General features: G+C 36.8%; 2 protein-coding genes and 1 long non-coding RNA gene across 12 annotated transcripts; 2 read left to right on the forward strand and 1 right to left on the reverse strand.

The window, feature by feature from the left end:
* The first annotated feature begins 3,876 nt into the window (after positions 1-3,876).
* LOC120015659 (zinc finger protein GIS3) lies at positions 3,877-4,836 on the forward strand. The gene has a single exon (XM_038868186.1). The coding sequence runs from the start codon at positions 3,966-3,968 to the stop codon at positions 4,656-4,658; it is 693 nt and encodes a 230-aa protein (XP_038724114.1). The 5' UTR covers positions 3,877-3,965; the 3' UTR covers positions 4,659-4,836.
* A 1,053-nt stretch (positions 4,837-5,889) lies between these two features.
* On the forward strand, positions 5,890-9,148 carry LOC120007650. 5 transcript variants are annotated; one of them, XR_005470216.1, is made up of 8 exons: positions 5,895-6,059; positions 6,886-6,970; positions 7,060-7,158; positions 7,445-7,551; positions 7,832-8,004; positions 8,101-8,156; positions 8,702-8,759; positions 8,867-9,148. It is a non-coding gene; the product is annotated as an uncharacterized LOC120007650 (long non-coding RNA). The 5 variants fall into 5 exon arrangements; XR_005470215.1 differs by having other exon boundaries at positions 5,896-6,059; positions 7,805-8,004; XR_005470211.1 differs by having other exon boundaries at positions 5,890-6,059; positions 6,557-6,970; positions 7,445-8,004.
* A 140-nt stretch (positions 9,149-9,288) lies between these two features.
* Positions 9,289-17,593, reverse strand: LOC120007626 (cysteine--tRNA ligase 2, cytoplasmic-like). Of its 6 annotated transcripts, none has more exons than XR_005470208.1 (12): positions 17,374-17,593; positions 16,730-16,958; positions 15,581-15,644; positions 14,933-15,094; positions 14,036-14,206; positions 13,677-13,958; positions 13,452-13,577; positions 12,509-12,739; positions 12,293-12,409; positions 11,664-11,935; positions 11,172-11,258; positions 9,289-9,487 (listed from the first exon to the last, which is right to left on the reverse strand). XR_005470208.1 is itself a non-coding variant. In XM_038858017.1 (11 exons), exons 2-10 carry the CDS (start codon positions 16,903-16,905, stop codon positions 11,693-11,695), a joined length of 1,572 nt encoding a protein of 523 aa, XP_038713945.1. In that variant the 5' UTR covers positions 16,906-16,958; positions 17,374-17,593; the 3' UTR covers positions 9,289-9,487; positions 11,664-11,692. The 6 variants fall into 6 exon arrangements, 4 of the variants coding, with proteins under 4 accessions (XP_038713945.1, XP_038713928.1, XP_038713921.1 ...); XR_005470207.1 differs by having other exon boundaries at positions 11,168-11,258; XM_038858017.1 differs by lacking the exon at positions 11,172-11,258.
* Between the last annotated feature and the right edge of the window lie 161 nt (positions 17,594-17,754).

Here is a 17,754-nt window from a genome sequence, read left to right on the forward strand (position 1 = left end):
GAAAATGCGTCTTCAATGTGAGAATAGCTCTGAACTTTATCTGTAAGTCATTTGAGTGGATTATGTCAGACCAATGTGAAATTCTTAGTGTTGGAAAATTTACCAAATAAATACGAAAGTACGTAACTAAAGGTGCCCTTCTAGTAAACATATGTTTAGTATTGAAAATCAAAACCCTAATTTGCTTGCTTGGGTTCAAAAGAAGTAAAGTTGCTAGCTACCTACCTACCATGCATTGAGCAAGAAACTACTGATGATCTACAATCTAGAACACCAGATGTACCAGCTTTTTGGTGGCCCTGGTTCGTGCATGTCGATCGACTAGTTAAGTAATTATTGAACTGGGAAGCATTGACCTCTTCAGTGATATATATATATATATATATATATATATATGGTCTGAAACCTATATGTACGATAGACAACTCAATTAGTACCAGATGCAAGAGCTTCACTTGGTCCCAACAACCACGGACCACCTATACATGTCTGTGAACTACCTTGATGAGCATGACTAGACACATTTATTTGAACTTGTCACTTTCATGCACATTTTTTTCTTTTTCGGTGTGAGACCAAATTGTTGAATGACTAGTAATGATAGGGCCCTTCTAGGATCACCTCCCTCCGCACTAGTAACATTTTAGCTTTGTCTCCCGAGAAAATTACTCGTCTCAACATTACTCTTGTAGCAGCACGCTTAATTAGTTCCAATGGGATCAAGTGCATTTTTTTAAGGAAAAGTGTTTGCTACTAGTTTGGAAGTGGGCGCCTATTATATACTGCACTTCACATCTTCCTCTTGGCGATATGGAACAAGAGACTTAATCCCTTTGTTGCTCGGTAGTTCATCCAGCTCCATCAAAGCTTGTATTGCAGAGGCTTGTGGCCCCGTCCACTCGAAGCGAGTGATACATCCCATAGATGGTATTATAGTTATCTCAGCTACTGAGTTGTGCGTACAGGGTTTCATGTGCAGCATGTGGGATATGTGAAACCCACGAATTCACTTAAATTACGTATATCCAACTCAACAGTTGGGATAACTGGATATTAACTGTTGAGATATTTATCATTTTCGATTATTAAACCCCCAATAGTTGGTGTCATAGTGGTCCAACTACACTAGGTTTTTTTCTAACCTTCCCAACATATCATCAAAAATCATTGGATCCTATACATAATTAAAGCAGATATATGGTGGTTGGTTTAGTACTAATTAGTCATGACCTTTTTTTCCAACTTAACATATGGAATCCTAATCTCTTAAGTCCAAAATCTATGTGCTCCATTATTACTTCAAGCCCTCAATGTATATATATATAATAACCTCATGTTGGGTCCTTCATTATATAATATGTGGATCCCACTTAAAATGATGCATGAATGGGTCTCTTAACTTAAAATGATGCATGAATGTGTCTCTTACATGGATATATATATGTGTGTGTACATAATAACAATAATAAAAACCATGTATGCATGATGAATTAGTTTGACTTTCAAATAAGGATATCCTTGAAATTTGGTAATATATGATTTGCCGCCGAGTGTCATGATGATTGATTATGTATCGAATCCAACGGTCTGAAAAAGAGAATTAGCTTTCAAGCCAAAGATTATTGAAGATTATAAATGGTGGGGATCGATAAGATGTTTTGTTATCTATATATATATATATATATATGATTTCGACTAAGGTGGATGAGATGGCGTTGAATAAGAACACACATAAGAAAGAGGAGACAGGTGGGTCATGTTTTGGAGTTTTGATTAAGACTTTTAAAAGAGCTTTTTGAATAATAATGCATGATTAATTAGTTTATAAGCCTAGTGGGGAGATCACAAAGCCATCTCTCGTAGTTAGTAAGATTCGGGAAGATCTTATAACAAATAAAGAAAACCATATTATACTAATTATATACATATATAGACTTCAACGTCAATCACGCAGACATCCCCAACAATTATTCATCATCTACACGTATTCGGTGGGGTCCATTCTGGATAGTTGTAAGCACCTGAGGACGCGGGATTCCGAACGAGGGTCCCTTCAATAAAAGCCATTATCGAACCATCACAGATGTTCGGGTTGTTTATTAAATTTAAAAAATTACGTAAATCTCGCTCTAGTAAACGGATTAGACCTCTGCGATTAAAACGTAGAGACTTCTACTGTCGGAGCTCTTAACCCGTATAATTTTAACTCAGTTCATTAATTCACTATCAAAGCCTCGCATGTTGACTTAATTCACCAAAACTGCCATCATAAAAAGTAGCTCTAACGTTATCATGTGAAACATTAGTATCTAGTTCCGGATATGCAGGGCACACACGATGGTGACACGTGGGCCATCATTAGCTTGTAAGCGGGACTGACGGTGTTTGATATCGACCTGGATACTATGAAACTGTTTTGACTTTTCAACGTGGGTTGGTGGGCCATGGTTGCTGTGTCGGTCCCTGTGATTGAGCCAGTAAACAGAGACATGAGGGCTTTACGTTTGTCTCATTCCACTACTAAATTAACCAAAACTAAATTTTAAACACCTAATTTAATCATATAAATATGACCAATGAAGCATTGATTTGATGTAATCAACCATTGGGTGATTGTGTAATTCGTGAATTTTTCTGTGTCCAACCCATATAAAATCGGGAGGTTCTAAGTTCAATTCTCACTAACAGCAATATTTTTTGTAGCCACGTGTTGTGCTTTGGCTCAACTTACCCCATTATTCCTCTAGGAAATTGTCATGCACGCAGGTCTGACCATCAGAATTTAAACTCGTGTCAGATATCCAAAAAGCAAATTTATATGATTTCGTTATTATTGGTTACCATTTTTTAATGCAATCCCAATAAACAATAATGGTACCATGTTTATAATAGACTAAGAATAATTATATAATTAAGGGGTTAGGTTAGAGGTGTCACATATGTAGTGGCTAAGCTTGTGATTAGTTGCATTCACTGTCACATTTCTTCATGAGCCAGTGAAAGCTCTTGTGGCCAGATCATCCGACCACTAAATTTTATTTTTCTGACCTAATCTCTCTCTCTCTGTCTGTAAGAATTCAGAAGTGTTGGCTTGTGGGTTTTACATATTCAGCTCGAGAGTTTTATGACAGAATTGAGGAATCTTCAAGTTGAGTAGTACCAATGAAAAGGTCACCAACAAAACAACAAAAATCAGAACAAATAAATGATGTGAAGTTTTGATTGATCATGAAGATGTAATCATCACTAGATAAAAAAAAAAGATATAAGCAATTTCCGTGTATGCCCTCATTGTCAACAGGAGCGGAGATAGACAGCAAACCTTATTTGTAGATAATATGTAAAAAGATTGTTTCAAAAAATTAAACTTATAACTAATATTTTAAATATCGATATGTACGCATCGGTTAAATCGTGTATTGGATCCGTCACAGTACAAATCAACCTAAAACACCAAATTGCATCGTACTGGTCAAAATCAGTTGAACCGATCTATTTTACCGAGGTATTATATAAATAGGAAATCATAAGTTTTAACCATCAAAGTAACTCTATCGTCTACAATTGTGCCGCTCGATCAATTCAACCGGTTATACTGTATACCAATCGCTATTCCAATACAACTCTTGAACTGTTTGAATGCAATCCATTTGGCATTTGGGACCCCACGGGCCAAGAGGATTGGAAATTTGCAATCCATTTGGGACCCCGAGAGAGTGTTGGTGTTGATGTTGTTCTTGGGTCGTGTGTCCCAACATATGTACACCTTTTCTTCTCCTTGAGATGTCCGCAACCATTTCTCTCTCTAATCCTGTACATTTTTGAAGTTTTTTAACACTTTTATTTTCTACTTTTATCCTGTATAAATAAGTAAATAACGCCACCACATGCAGCATAAATCCCTTGACCCTCAACGCACTAATTAAACCACCCCCTCTCTGCTTCTCTGTTTTACTCTGTTTTCAATGGCAGACCTAAACAATAACACCACCACCACCACCACAAGATTAAAACTTTTCGGATTCAGCGTCTCCGAAGATGAAGAAACTACAACCCCATATGCTTCATCACTCAAAAGAACTAATATTTCTACTTCCCCTGAATCCTCTGCTTTCCCTTCTTCTTCTTCTTCAGGGGACCGGAAGTACGAGTGCCAATACTGCTGTCGTGAATTCGCAAATTCACAAGCACTTGGTGGGCATCAAAACGCCCACAAAAAGGAGCGTCAGCAGCTCAAGCGTGCACAAATGCAAGCCACTCGAAACGCCGCCGCAGCGGCTTCTTTCGCGAGGAATCCAATGATTTCCGCGTTCGCGCCTCCTCCTCACCTCTTGGCAGGTCCTGGTGGTTCAGTGGTGGTCTCAGCCGCGGCTGCAGGGCCGTCTTCGTGGATGTACTTGCCGCGTGCCGCGGCGGGTGCGCCTTTCCACGTGTCGCATGGATGTGTGTTTCAGAGTGGGCCCAGTGGGAGGGGTGGTGGAGGGGGAGGAACGTATGGTGGCGGTGCAGGGGGTTCGATGGGATCGCAGAGATCGCTCGGGAGGGTCGTTGATGGGCCGTCATTGAGTGGATTCTCGAAAGTGGATAGTGGTGGGCCGAACTTTGATGATTCGTTGGGCCTGGACTTGCATCTTAGTCTAGCTCCAGCTGGATCATGAGTTTGGTGTTGGTAATTGTATCTGGATAAATGATAATTGTTAGGTTGAGGACTTTGGTTTTTACCAAGTTGGGATCCTTGTACATTTTCAGATTTATTTATTAATTTTTTTGGAAGTAAGTTATCAAAGACCTCAATAACTCATATCGTAATGAATTTGATTTTTGTTTCGTACTATATATCGTTTGGATTCGTCGTGTACCCAATCCCAATAACTCACACTTCATTCATATGATCATGAAATATTAGTAGTTGCCTCAATTACTAGACATGTTTCATGTTTGTGCTTGTCGCATTAGCCTATATCCAATAAAGTCTGGACTCGCTTGATTATGCTATATTTTTCTCAGTCAACTCGAACACCCCATATAAGCTTAAGAAAAGTTGGAATTGCCCACCTAGTGTTTTTTCTTTCCAAAATTAGCTTTATTAGTGTTCTTCTTCTCGATTTCTTTTGTTTGATTATCTATATCTAGACTATACAAATAAGGGTTTCCTAAAAACCATCAAACTCACTTGATTTATGAATCTTTTGTTAATACAAAAATATAGGGATCCGAGTAAATGGGATCCTAGTCATCCCAGTAAACGATCTTATCTTTTGATTGATATAAATGTAAGGATCCATAAAACTGGTGATTGAACTAGAGAGTGACATATCATTTACTGGGATGATTGGAATTCCTATCATTTTCTCACTTTTCTGTTGTTAATATACTTAGAAGCCTATGCTTTGCAAGGTGGTTTGTGTCTATGTCTATAGATGGAAGTTCAATTATTGTCAAAATAAGCTGAATCATGTTTAAACCAAAGCAGTTCAAAAAACATTTAACCTTGTTGACAATATTGCTTTCATGACATGATTGGAGGAGCCTTGTTGGCAGTAGCATTGTCTGGAAACTGACTTGGGTTGTTCAAATCACAAATTGAAATTTAAACTACTGGCAACACAAGTATATCATTACTTTATTCTATTCTTCAGTTTTTTGGGGCTTCTCCCGGCGAGTTCCTCATTCTTTTTCTACTCTCGCGTATGCTTTTATCACAAACCAAAAAAACAAATTGAGCACGACAAATTTCAACCCTAGAAAGAAGTTTATATTCTTATGCGATTCGGACCGTTGGATTCCTATCCATTTGGTTTCATCGTGGCCGTCAAAATGATTCATGCATCTCTGACCTAAATTTAGTTTGAGTTTATCTCTGCAAGCCTCTTCCTTCCGATTAACGACGAAAGACGAAAAACGACGAAAACTTCAGTACAAGCTGTAGACGTTTTCTTTTGTACCCACTCTCCCGATGCAGTACAAGGTGCAGTACAAATACGTTTGCACTTCATATGCACCAAAACAATCTCTCAATCGGTGCAAGCACCCGTCGGCTCGCATCTTTCCTCTTACAAGTAAGTTTCTCTACATCGCATGGGTTTTTGGGTAGATTCATGATCTCTCTAAACTCCCATCACTCCCAAATTTCATTCTCTTTTACGGTTTTGTGTTGTTCGAGCCTGTTCTTCCCACGGGTCATTGGGGTTTCTCAGCCATTGTGTGGGTGCATTGTTTTCACCTCTTGGTCGATTTTGCATTGCTACTCTGTCTTGCGATTGAATTTCTGGGTTTTCGGTGACTGTGATTTGCTGTTGTTTGTATTTATTGCCTTTTACTTGACTGTTCTGTCTTGCAATTCAATTTTTGGGTTCGCGGTATAAGCGAGTAACTACTGAAGACAATATTACGGATAATTAGGTTTGCCATTTTTTATTTATTCAATATGTGATGATTTTTTAGTGAAGTTGAAGGTTGTTTTTCCCTTTTCACTGCCTCCATGTGTTGTAATCCTTACCTTCTTCTCTAATTGGTTTCTCATGTTATAAGGACTCCTATTGCCTATGTGATCCAGGTACCTCGCGGCTTCCTTGATGCGTTTTTCTTCCTATTTCTTTGTTTGTTTCTGAGCGAAGCATCAATCGAATGAAAAGTCACCATATATTAAATTGTCTTATTTGCTCCTGGACTTTTGTAATTTTTTTGAGGGCAATGCAGGGGATTCATGTCGAGGTCGCATTGGTATGCATCAAAATCCTTCTGTATTGTGCATATTACTTGATCAATCACTTTGGATGTTGGTTTTTTTTATTGTTGGTACCCTATTGATCTTCTGTATCTTTAAACCATTCGTTAAGGGGTTGATGATATATTGTGTTATAATCCTTCTCTCGATTACCTCAGGTTGTTCTATGCGCACTGGGTTGCCTGTGGTGCTTGCTGTTCAGGCTCGAAATTACGTTGTCGCTCATATTTGCTCTCAGGAGAGGTGAGTCGCACAACTGATTGTGTGATTCATTTTCACTAATTTTGGGTTACTATTTGACACATTCTGACTAGGGGGACTTTCCTGTGTAGATGCAAAACCTTGGATTGCAACCATCAACCCATACATAATTATATGATGCATTTATTAGAGTGGTTCACTTAAAAGGTCCGAATGATGGCATTAAACTGGTTAGTACTTTTGTTTCGTATACTAAACTTGAGCTCCTTCAATAGTATACCAATAACAATTTATTTTCACTGTACCAAGACAATATAGTCCATGGACAATATTTTAATAATTTAATAAGCGTTAACAGATTAGTTCTGGACTTCTGGAGGGTAACATGCTTTAGTTAGGTTACTTCATTTTTCATAGTCATGTATGCTGAATTTGAAATAAGTCGACAACCTTGGCTTATATAGGTGTCCTGCTTGCTCATGTAGAAACTCTTTTTTTTGTTTTTTGTAAGAACAGCAAACTGGTAGACCTCAAAATGGTGCAAGCAAAGGAAAGTAGACTATTGGACTCGGACAAGATTGCATCAAATTTTGTCCATGGATGGAAGACATCATCTCAATGAGGTTCATATTCCGTATTCACTTCTTACAGTATCTGATTGTCTTATAGCAAAAATATTACTTTTGTTAGCATCTAATGAGTCTTCATCTTAATAAGATCGAACTTATAAAACATGCTCTTAGTATCCAATGTTGGATTTCTCACACTTGCTTTGATGGTGGGGCTTTCAATTGGTATCATTTATTATGAATTTTTATAGATTGGCTAATGATTCTAATATTGTAAGAATAAGGTAATCAATTATCCTTCATCCAGCACTACCATTTCCACACACAATCACAGGATGCAAAAAGGGGAACTGACCATGGACCTCTGCCAAGCAAAAGCCAAATGCTATGGTATATTTGTTTTCCAAGTTTTTTTTTTCTCAGATATACACTGCTCTTTGATGGTGGGGTTTTCAATTGGTTTTGTAGGGAAATTTTGTTATGTCTGTTCTAAGTAGAACCACACAGGTATGTCTCAAATATTTTCCTCTTTTATTAGGTGTATTGGTTTGAAGTTTTTATCTATTACTTATCGTTAATGTTTATACTAATTATTGGTTTTAGGTGCATGCCTCAGACCAGGGGCAGTCGAGCCGGGCATGCGCCCAGGCTAAAAACAGGTAAGCTGGGTGTGTTTTAGTGTCAAAAGCTTTAGTTGTCTAAAAATACAGCCAGTGAATATTAAGAATGGAGAAAGGAGCTGTCACATTGATATGTGTTTCCATTGTGTTTCCATTGTAATGAAGCTCCATGACAAACAAACATAATGTACATCCATTCATTAACAATTGCTTTAAATTATTATTCGAGAGCATGTTCTCCCTCCCCCTTTGTTATATGAATTTTTAACAGGAGGAATTTGCAACTCTTCCGTTGCTAGGTTTCCCATTCTCTAATCCTTAGCTTTTGCTAACTGTTTTAAGTTTTAACTCTTATGATTGTTCATGCTTTACTTCAAATATCATTTATTCCATTTTTTATTTTTCTGGATTTAAAATGATAAGAAACAATTCTTATTCATAATTTCAGCATATCGATTCGTTTTCTTTGAGTGACATTTTTGCTGAAGTTGAGTTCATTAATCAAAGTTCTTCAACCTCATGGCACTTTACATACTGTCAATCTAAACTAAGATCAATGCTATTGTCTGTCTTATTTTTCATAGGTGAATTTGGATGGATATGCAGCTTCCCTTATGAGTCCACTGGCAGGTAGCTTACTTGGTATTGCATCATGTTTCTTTGCTTCATTCAGTTCCATATTTTATCAATTACTACAATACTTTGAACTTTAAATTTCTAATTCATGGACTGCCTCCTTCACGAACCAGTGCTTCCACTTTGGAATTACTCTGCTGAGCATCAATTATCTATCCAGAGATATCGACTTGCTAAATACCTCTCTGAATCTTCATCCGATGGTAGGTTATCTGATCTCCATTTATTATTTACACACTAATATAGAACCAATTGTAGTAACTGCTTCATTATTTTTGGTTGGAGAAATTATACTGATTTACCATGTAGATTTTGTTTACTGATGCAATTTTAAATATTATGCAACGGGAAGAAGTTGACAAGAAATAAACTGGGGACATGCTTTCACATTTGAATTACCGTTGTGCAGATTTTCGAAGTTTCAAATTTATGGTCGTATCTATATTTGTTGAACAAAAAAATTGTTTTTAAAGGCTGGCAGGCGAAAAGCATGCATGTTCTTTACTAAAGACAAACAAAGGTAACAAACAAAACATCGCAAAAATATCTATCTTCGATATACATTGCCTATTATTCTCTTCTTTCTTACACTTAACACCGAGGAACAATCACAACACATATCTTTTTAACTAACCGGGGCAACGCCCGGGCCCCACACTAGTACAATATATTCTACTATGTCCATACACTCTTCATGGTATTATTTCTTCCATAATGTCACTCCTTCAAGGAACCTGAAAGAAGAGAGATCATTACTTTTGTTAATGATTTTGTAGATATATATATAGCTTATAAGGACTATATTCTAGTCTCTAAAACTCCTACCCACCATACCAATATGGTTTGTTGGGACTTCTTGTGAGCCTCAACATCTTGACCATGAAATGATATGTAAAGTGGGAGCAAAGTAGCAAACTCATGCAGGACTAAAATATTAGGAATTCACCTACACATATGCATGCCCGACATTCTCTAAATTCTCCTATGAATACGACTTACTTTTTAAAATTTGCTAACCTTTTTCTTTTAAGTTGTTGGATTTGATCCATTGATAGTGAAAAATTGGAAATTAGAGTTTAGGGTTTAGTGATTCACAATTGTCCAACTTTTACTTGCCAAAAATACAATTTAGAGTTTAGACACACTAATAAGGTCAAATTCAACAAGCAAATGTCCTTACTTTTTTAAATCCTCATCAGATAACAATGACTAGCTTCATAAGAATGTGGATTTTACAACTCCTAGAGACTTGTGAATATCATAAAGCTAGCTAACTTACGTGTAACCATCCAAACAAGATAATTAGTGCATCATTTTAGTGTTTAGAGAAGATTAAATATGTTTTCAAAAGGGTAAGTGGAAGGCACCCACTAAAAATAGTGCCTTTCATAGGTTGCATGCAAAATGGAAAAAAAAAAAAAACCTTCTATGATGAGTAATCATGGGTCTTTGACCCATTTAAATCTCGGATACTTGAATGAATTGGCTCATTCTCGTCAAGTATCTAATAAATTACAGAATGTTTAGAGTTTAAAATGGAGATCGTTGAGCTTGGATCTCTCAGCTAGAAGGATTAAACTCCAGCTAACTTGGCCACCCTTGAATGGTTAAGTGCAAAATGAAGCTTATAAAACCAGAAAGAGAAGTTCTTTCATCTCCAATTGGTCGGTGCTTTTAGGTGCCTCTAATTAATGATGATATATATGGTCACACACACAGTACGAGTCCTCAAGTAGTAGAGATAGATGGATTGGTCATTTTTGGGTTCATTCTTTGGGGCCAAAAATGTTGGGAATTGGGATATCCATATAAAGAAAAGGTGTACATAGCCAAGCATAATGATCATGAACCTGAAACTTGTGCCCTTGGAACAAGTTTTCTTTTTATCTCCTTTAAGACCTTTTTGACATCTGGGGAACAATAAGAAAAGCACAACTCTTAGTGGTTGGTGAGGCGGAGGAAGTCTATAAAGAAAATCAAATTCAGTCCCACAACTTTGCCCTAAAACACAATAATATGTAGTAGCTGGGATTGGGCATTCAGGTAGTGGGACAATCCAAGTATCGGAGCTTTACATGGGTCCAAGACACATGGCTTCTTGTTATATATATATGATGTGGACATGCACCTGCTCTTTTAGCCAATTAGGTCTATTGTTAATTTCTCTATTTAAACTTTTTCATTAGTGGGGGTCACCTTCCAGGGATGTCCAGAGTCCTTAGTCACCATGATCCAATTAGATTTTCTACGTATTAGTTTTTTCATTTCTTGGTTTACATAATCCAAACAAGTTTCTTGAAATAGTTTAGTATTGGAATGATGGAGCATGTTTACAGGAGCATATAAATTATTTTATAGAACCACCTGTACTACTAGTTATTGCTGTATATATGTGTGTATTTATACATTCGTACCTACTTGCATTATGTTGGAGACAACCAACTGGAAGATAAACCATTGTGCACTCGCTGTCTGTGTTCTCCAGTTAATCACAGCAACATAGCCCTGGTTTAGTTGGAAAATCCACATAACTACCAACATATTACACACTGAATATGATTATATAATCTAAGATGGTTCTAACATAATCTGACTTCAAAGAACTGGTATAGAACTGATGTTAAAACATTACTGGTTCAAAATTACATTTAGATTTCTTTCACGAAATTAACAGAAAACAGAGGATTCTTCAATGGGTCTAAACTCCAAAATGAGAATTTTGACTAAAATTTGCATGAACAGTCCATTAATCGGGCCGGCACTGAAAGGATTGAACAAACCAACATTGATAACATGACAAACCCGTAAGCGAAACTTAGGTTAAGAAAGGGAATATAATTTATAAAAGACAATCTTGAAAAAGAAATTCTGGGGGAGTCATCAATCCAGGTTTAGAAATTTTCTCATTACCTTTGTGTGAAACGTTCAGATAATTATCATCAGCTGTCTGCTACATGTGGTTCCTCCTGATCCTGTTGAACAGGTACACATGGTCTCCAAACTGTTTCGTTTCCAAGGTCCATGAGGGCAATACCCTGAACAGTCAAATCAGCCCGAATTTGATCACTCTTTGAAAAATCTTTATTTTTCCTAGCAACAGCTCTCTCTTCTATTGCGCGAGATACATCTTCTTCTGCTAACCCTGCCCTCTTCAATGCCTTGTCTTTAAACTGCATCAAAACCTGATAAAACACCATTTTGCCAGTGAATTTTAGCGAAGATAACAACATTCTGATACGAACTACTCCATTAGAGTTGCCTTGTCAGCCTCAAGACTGGGATCCATCAGATTAGCCATGTAAGCCTCATGAGTGGCCCGAGAAGAACTGCTATTGTATTATTTTTTTGTTTATTTTATTAGTTTTTCTTCCATCATATAAGGCTATAAGCGCATATATATCACAGTAAGCTAGGTTATGCCTTACGAGGATAATTTTGTTAATCCATTTTCTTCTTCAGTGAAGATTTAGGTAGTTTCCCATTTGGGTTTCTATCATATTCATTCTTGAACAGCACAAAAAAGGTTATGGATACCTCACCTGAGCATAGGTGCAAGGTGACAGCATTCCCAGAATTTTCAGAACTTCCTTCACTTCCTTCTCTAATTCAATAAGGGATTGAATATACACTGATTTTTGTTGCTTCTGTAGCTTCTTCTGAAAAAAAGTTATAAAGCTTACATATGTTAATATACTCAGTTATGCAGGTTGAGTAACCGCAAAAAACATATGTTGCAACGGAGGCCAAAGATGTACCTTGAGCATATTTAAACAGATGTTTACGCACTTCAAGGCATCTTGAAAAGCACCAGTCAGTATAGGGGAAGTGTTCAAATCATCTGACATCTTAGTCTGGAACTCCTTCCGTAGCTTATTAATGCTTTTTTGGGCATCATCATTAGCCTTGGCCGTTTTTCCCTTCTGTTCCGCACTCTCCTTCAACTCTTCTTTAAACGGTAATAAGCCATCTTCGCAATCTTGCAGAGTCTAAGAATAAAAGAAAAGGCAGCTCATTCTTGAGAGACTGAAATATAATTCCAAAATTGACATTATCAGCATCTGTAACAACATTTTAGTGATAAAAGCGAATTAACTACAGTAATTAAATAAGTTATCACATATGAGACAGAAAAAACAAGACAAACAATTCAATTATTAGCATCAAATAGCTATGGTAGATCACTGTATCATGCTTCTTCAAAATGAATTGCTAAATCAGCATATACTTCTTTTTCCTCCCGGGGTTGGGGGTACAGGGCCCCTTCAGTGAAGGTGGGGTCTAGGAAAGACAGCAGTACATTGTTTAATCCTGCATTTCGGAAAAACTGTTTCCATGGTTTGGACATGTAATGCCTACATTACGATTAAGCGAATTTATTACTACACCATGGTTTGCCATTTTGAATAATCAAATCTCCATCTGAACAGAATTTCCCCTGTTTCTTTTTTCCCTCTTGCTTCATATCATAATTGCAAGATCCTTTCAAAACCAATTAAAGTTCAACTTACACACATTTACAGTGATTGTACATCAAAACTAACATGCAAGCAGACATTCTAAGACTCCGAGTTGGACATTTGAATAACACAACGACAAATTCTGAAACAATGAGGATCTGAGAATGGTGCATCCTACTTGAATTGCAATCGCAAGACAATTTTATATATCAGTCATAAGAAATCAAGATAGGCTGAAAACCTGATAAATGTAGAAAACAGCCTCAGATGCACTTTCAAGTTGTAGAACCGAGTAATTGAGAGGAGAACGATAGTGTACACTTATCAAGAAGTATCTCAAAGCCAGGGGATGGTACATTTCAGTAATCTACAAAAAAAAAATTATCCAAAAAAAATCAATGCTCATGAGACAGCCACCATACTAAATCTCTTGCAAAATAAACACAAAAGTTGGCTATCAATTTACCTGACGAATTGTAAAGAAGTTACCCAATGATTTTGACATTTTCTCATTGTTATTTGTGACATGACCATTATGCATCCAGTAACTCACATTGCTTTCCTGGCAAGCAGCACCGCTCTGGGCTATCTCATTCTCATGATGCGGAAAAATCAAATCAATTCCGCCACCATGAATGTCAAAGGTGTGGGTCAAATAATAAGCACTCATTGCACTGCATTCAATGTGCCAACCAGGTCTTCCAGGACCCCAAGGGCTTTGCCAACTTGGCTCACCAGGCTTTGCTGCCTGTAAGACTTGAATTCTATTAGGTACAATGCAATATTTTTTAAAAATACATAAGGAAATTTACAAGTTTTCCACACCTTCCACAATGCAAAGTCAGCAGGATTGCGCTTCCTAGAGTCAACGGCGACACGTTCTCCAGCTCTGTTGTTTTCAAGCCTCTGACCAGATAACTGGCCATAATTTGGAGATTTATCAACAGCAAAGAATACATCTCCATCAACCACGTAAGCAAAATCTTTTTTGATAATCTGCCAAAAAATTGAAATCTTTAAATACAAGAAATTCATTTTCATTCAACAAATCAGCAAACAATTTCATATCTCTATCTCTCTATCATCATCGTTCTAATTATCCCATCTAAAATTTTTTGAACAACCCATCAAGCATCTTTTCTTCAGTTTTGGTTGGTTTTGAACCATGCTGGCAAGCTACAAAACCAAGGAAAGATTCAAACCAATTTTCTCACAGGTTTGCAATTCAGCTCAACTAATTACTTATGATTATGGATCATTGGTGTACACACCCTCTTCCGCACTAAAAATGCATCACCACTACACAGTGAAAGGAGATGAAACTAATGGCTTTCTACAGAGAAATGCCAAATTATCTGCAAACTTAAGTCTTGTTGGAAGTTAATGCCAATATTTTTCTGTCTTTCTTCTTTTTTAAATGCGAAAATATTTGAAAAGAAAATAAAAAAGTGTCAATATGAAATTTCTTGAAATTCCATAAAGTACTTCCAACTAATGCAGGAACAATAAAATGACTAAATAAAAATACAGTAGGCGTGTGATTATGGAAGCGCATGTAGCAAACATTGAACTCGAATATTTAATGTCACAGAAGAATCCTCCTGACATTGAGCAATGCATTTCTATATATTTGAAAATGTAGAATCCTTGTTCCCATACAAAATGACATAATGATAAGAAGATAACCCGGTCCATCAAATGACATAATGATAAGAAGAAAACCTGGTCTGTCATTTTTATAATTTGTTCCATATGTTCAGTCACACGTGGCTGATGTGTAGGATGGAGGCAATGAAGGTCATCCATGTCGACAAGATATTCATCGCAAAATCGGTCACTTAATGCTAATGGATCTTCCTTAAGCTCTTTTGCTCGATTGATTATCTGCAGATATTAAGAAATCAGTATTTTCTACAACGAGCGCTAGCTTCCAAGGTGGGGAAGCTTAAAGAATTTAGGAGTGAACAATCAAACCTCACAAGATCACCTAAGGCCAATACACTAAGTTCAGCTCATATAAGCTGGAACTCATCATGGATAATGATTCCGTCGTTAAATAAGAAGTCAAGTAATTAAACATTCATCTATAACAGCAGAATCAACCAAATTGAAGATAAAATAAATATGGGGATCATAAATAATGGCACAGAAGCTCAGAACCTTTCTAAATATATAAACAGCAAACTCAACTTTCTTAAATTTATGAATTGCCTCCAATTTGGCATTAATGAAAACCTAGTTGAACCGATGCTCAGTTAAAGTATTCTAAGATAAAAAAATAGCATTGCAAGATTCTACATTTCTACTTAAAATTGTACAAGATAACCATGATGTACAAATATTCTCAGCATTTCAATTAAAAAATCTAACCTTGTCATCAATATCTGTGAAATTCCGAACATAAGTCACTTCATAGCCCAAGTGTAGGAGATATCTGCAAAACTTGGAATCATAATCAGTAGGACAACATTCTACAAAACAAGAATTTATCCTTTAGCTAGCTGAAATATACAAATCAATGCTACCAATAAGTTAAACACATTTAAAAGTTGTTTAGAGTTTCAAGCAGTAAGTTTGTCAATGCAGAAAGATTAATGACGCATCATCTCTCTCGGGCCCAAAAAATAGGGTATTGGAGGGTTACATGCCTCCGTTATGTTTTATAATTTCAAACAATAGTAGATGCCTGCTCTGCCCACTCATCTTACCATTTTTGCCAACTTATGAATCAAAGTGTCATGGTATATTATATAGGGAAGAAAAGTGGATTTATAGAGTTCTCAAGTATGGCCAGTTCCCTCCAAACCAACTCTTGATTTTAGAAAATTCACATCAGAAAAATGTGCCAAAGTTTTCCCTCCATTATTATTATATCATCCTTTTGTTTCAACAACAAAGAACATAGAGTAACTAGATACATGTTATGATTTCTCCCTCTATCCAATACCGGAGAGTACCAACCTTCTACTTCCTTTCTTCTCTTCTTTTTCCTCTCATAGATCCCACTTTTCCTCTTGCAATCACCCTCTTCTCCCTCTGACCTCTAAAACATGGTCATAGTATCAGCATTTACATTTTCTCCTTTCCTTTTCACAAATATTAGACAAAGAAACAATTATAGAAACCTTTTTTTAATGCAAAAGAGATTCTTTTGAAGAGATGCACCAAGAAGGTGCAATCCACAGAGAAAGTATTACAAAGCTAAGAGCTAGCACTCTCATGAAAATCAGCACACATATCTGGCCTAAAAAACTTATCACAGCTAAGCCAAATATCCATAAACTGATTGAGAGAAGATTCTTGATCATTAAAGGTTCTGCAATTCCTTTCCTTCGAGACTAGACAACAAGTACTAAAAGAACCACCAATTACTAATCAATTCTAGATTACTTAAACAAGCCTGAGGACCATACAATTTCAATCCACCAACTGTGTATAGGTAAACCATTATATTCATCTGATAGTGTATGTTCAAGAAGGTATTGGCACAACTGCACAAGTAACTACAAAGATACAGACCTGTAGAGAATGTCAAAGGACACGGCTGCTCGAGCATGGCCAAGGTGGCTGAGGTCATAGGCAGTGACACCACAGACATACATGCCCACCTTTCCCGCTACTTTAGGCTCAAACACCTCCTTCTGTTGTGTCATTGAGCTGTAAACCTTGAGAACATATTCATCTATTGTCGCCATTTCTCAATATAGACAAAGACACATACACGTTGCTCACTCTCTCAAACAGAAACCTGAGTCAAACCATTATAATCCAGTTAATTTATAATATACACGAGAATTAAGTTATTTGATTTCTTCATGGGATTCACTAGCTAGACATGAATCTAACTTCTCCCTTATTTGTGGCAAATTAATTGGATTCTAATTTCCAACAAACGTCAGAAACCACAATCAAATTCAAACTTCTCCGTGTTCAATTACATAATTAATGAACATAATTTGCAAAGAAAACAAAAGGAATAAACGAAGTTCACAAAGAAGAACAATGCAACCAAAAAAAAAATCCAAAACTGACAAATTAGTTCCCAATAATCCAATGTTCACAAACATGTCTGGAAAAAAAAAATCCAATCTAACTCTTCAAATTACACAAACAATAATGCGCAGCACAAACAAAATCACACGAGAAATCCCTTCAGGCCTTACCTGAGACGTAGTAAATCTGACCGGAGTCGTCGATGATCGTTGGGGACTTTTCCGATCTCGTACCGACGCCGGGGTATTGCAACCGTGGTAATTACTCGACCGAGGTCCAAGTCTAAATCCTTTGACTAGGGTAGAATGGATGTGAGCCGACCCCGTGCTTTAGGATTGGGTTTTGGAGGACAATTAGGACAACAATTGGCGTTGAGAAGAAGCAATGGTGTGCGTTTCGATTTTGAGTCGGGTTTAACCCTTTTTAAGACCCGAAAACCCACTGTTTATCCTACGGTTTGGGCTTGGGTTATGGGCTCAGATTTGAAAAGCCTTTGAGACATGAGCTTAGACCGCTTAGTTTATAAAGTTTAATTGAGTCGGTAACCCAAA

Source organism: Tripterygium wilfordii, chromosome 2 (assembly GCF_013401445.1).
Source record: "Tripterygium wilfordii isolate XIE 37 chromosome 2, ASM1340144v1, whole genome shotgun sequence".
Lineage (NCBI taxonomy): Eukaryota > Viridiplantae > Streptophyta > Magnoliopsida > Celastrales > Celastraceae > Tripterygium > Tripterygium wilfordii.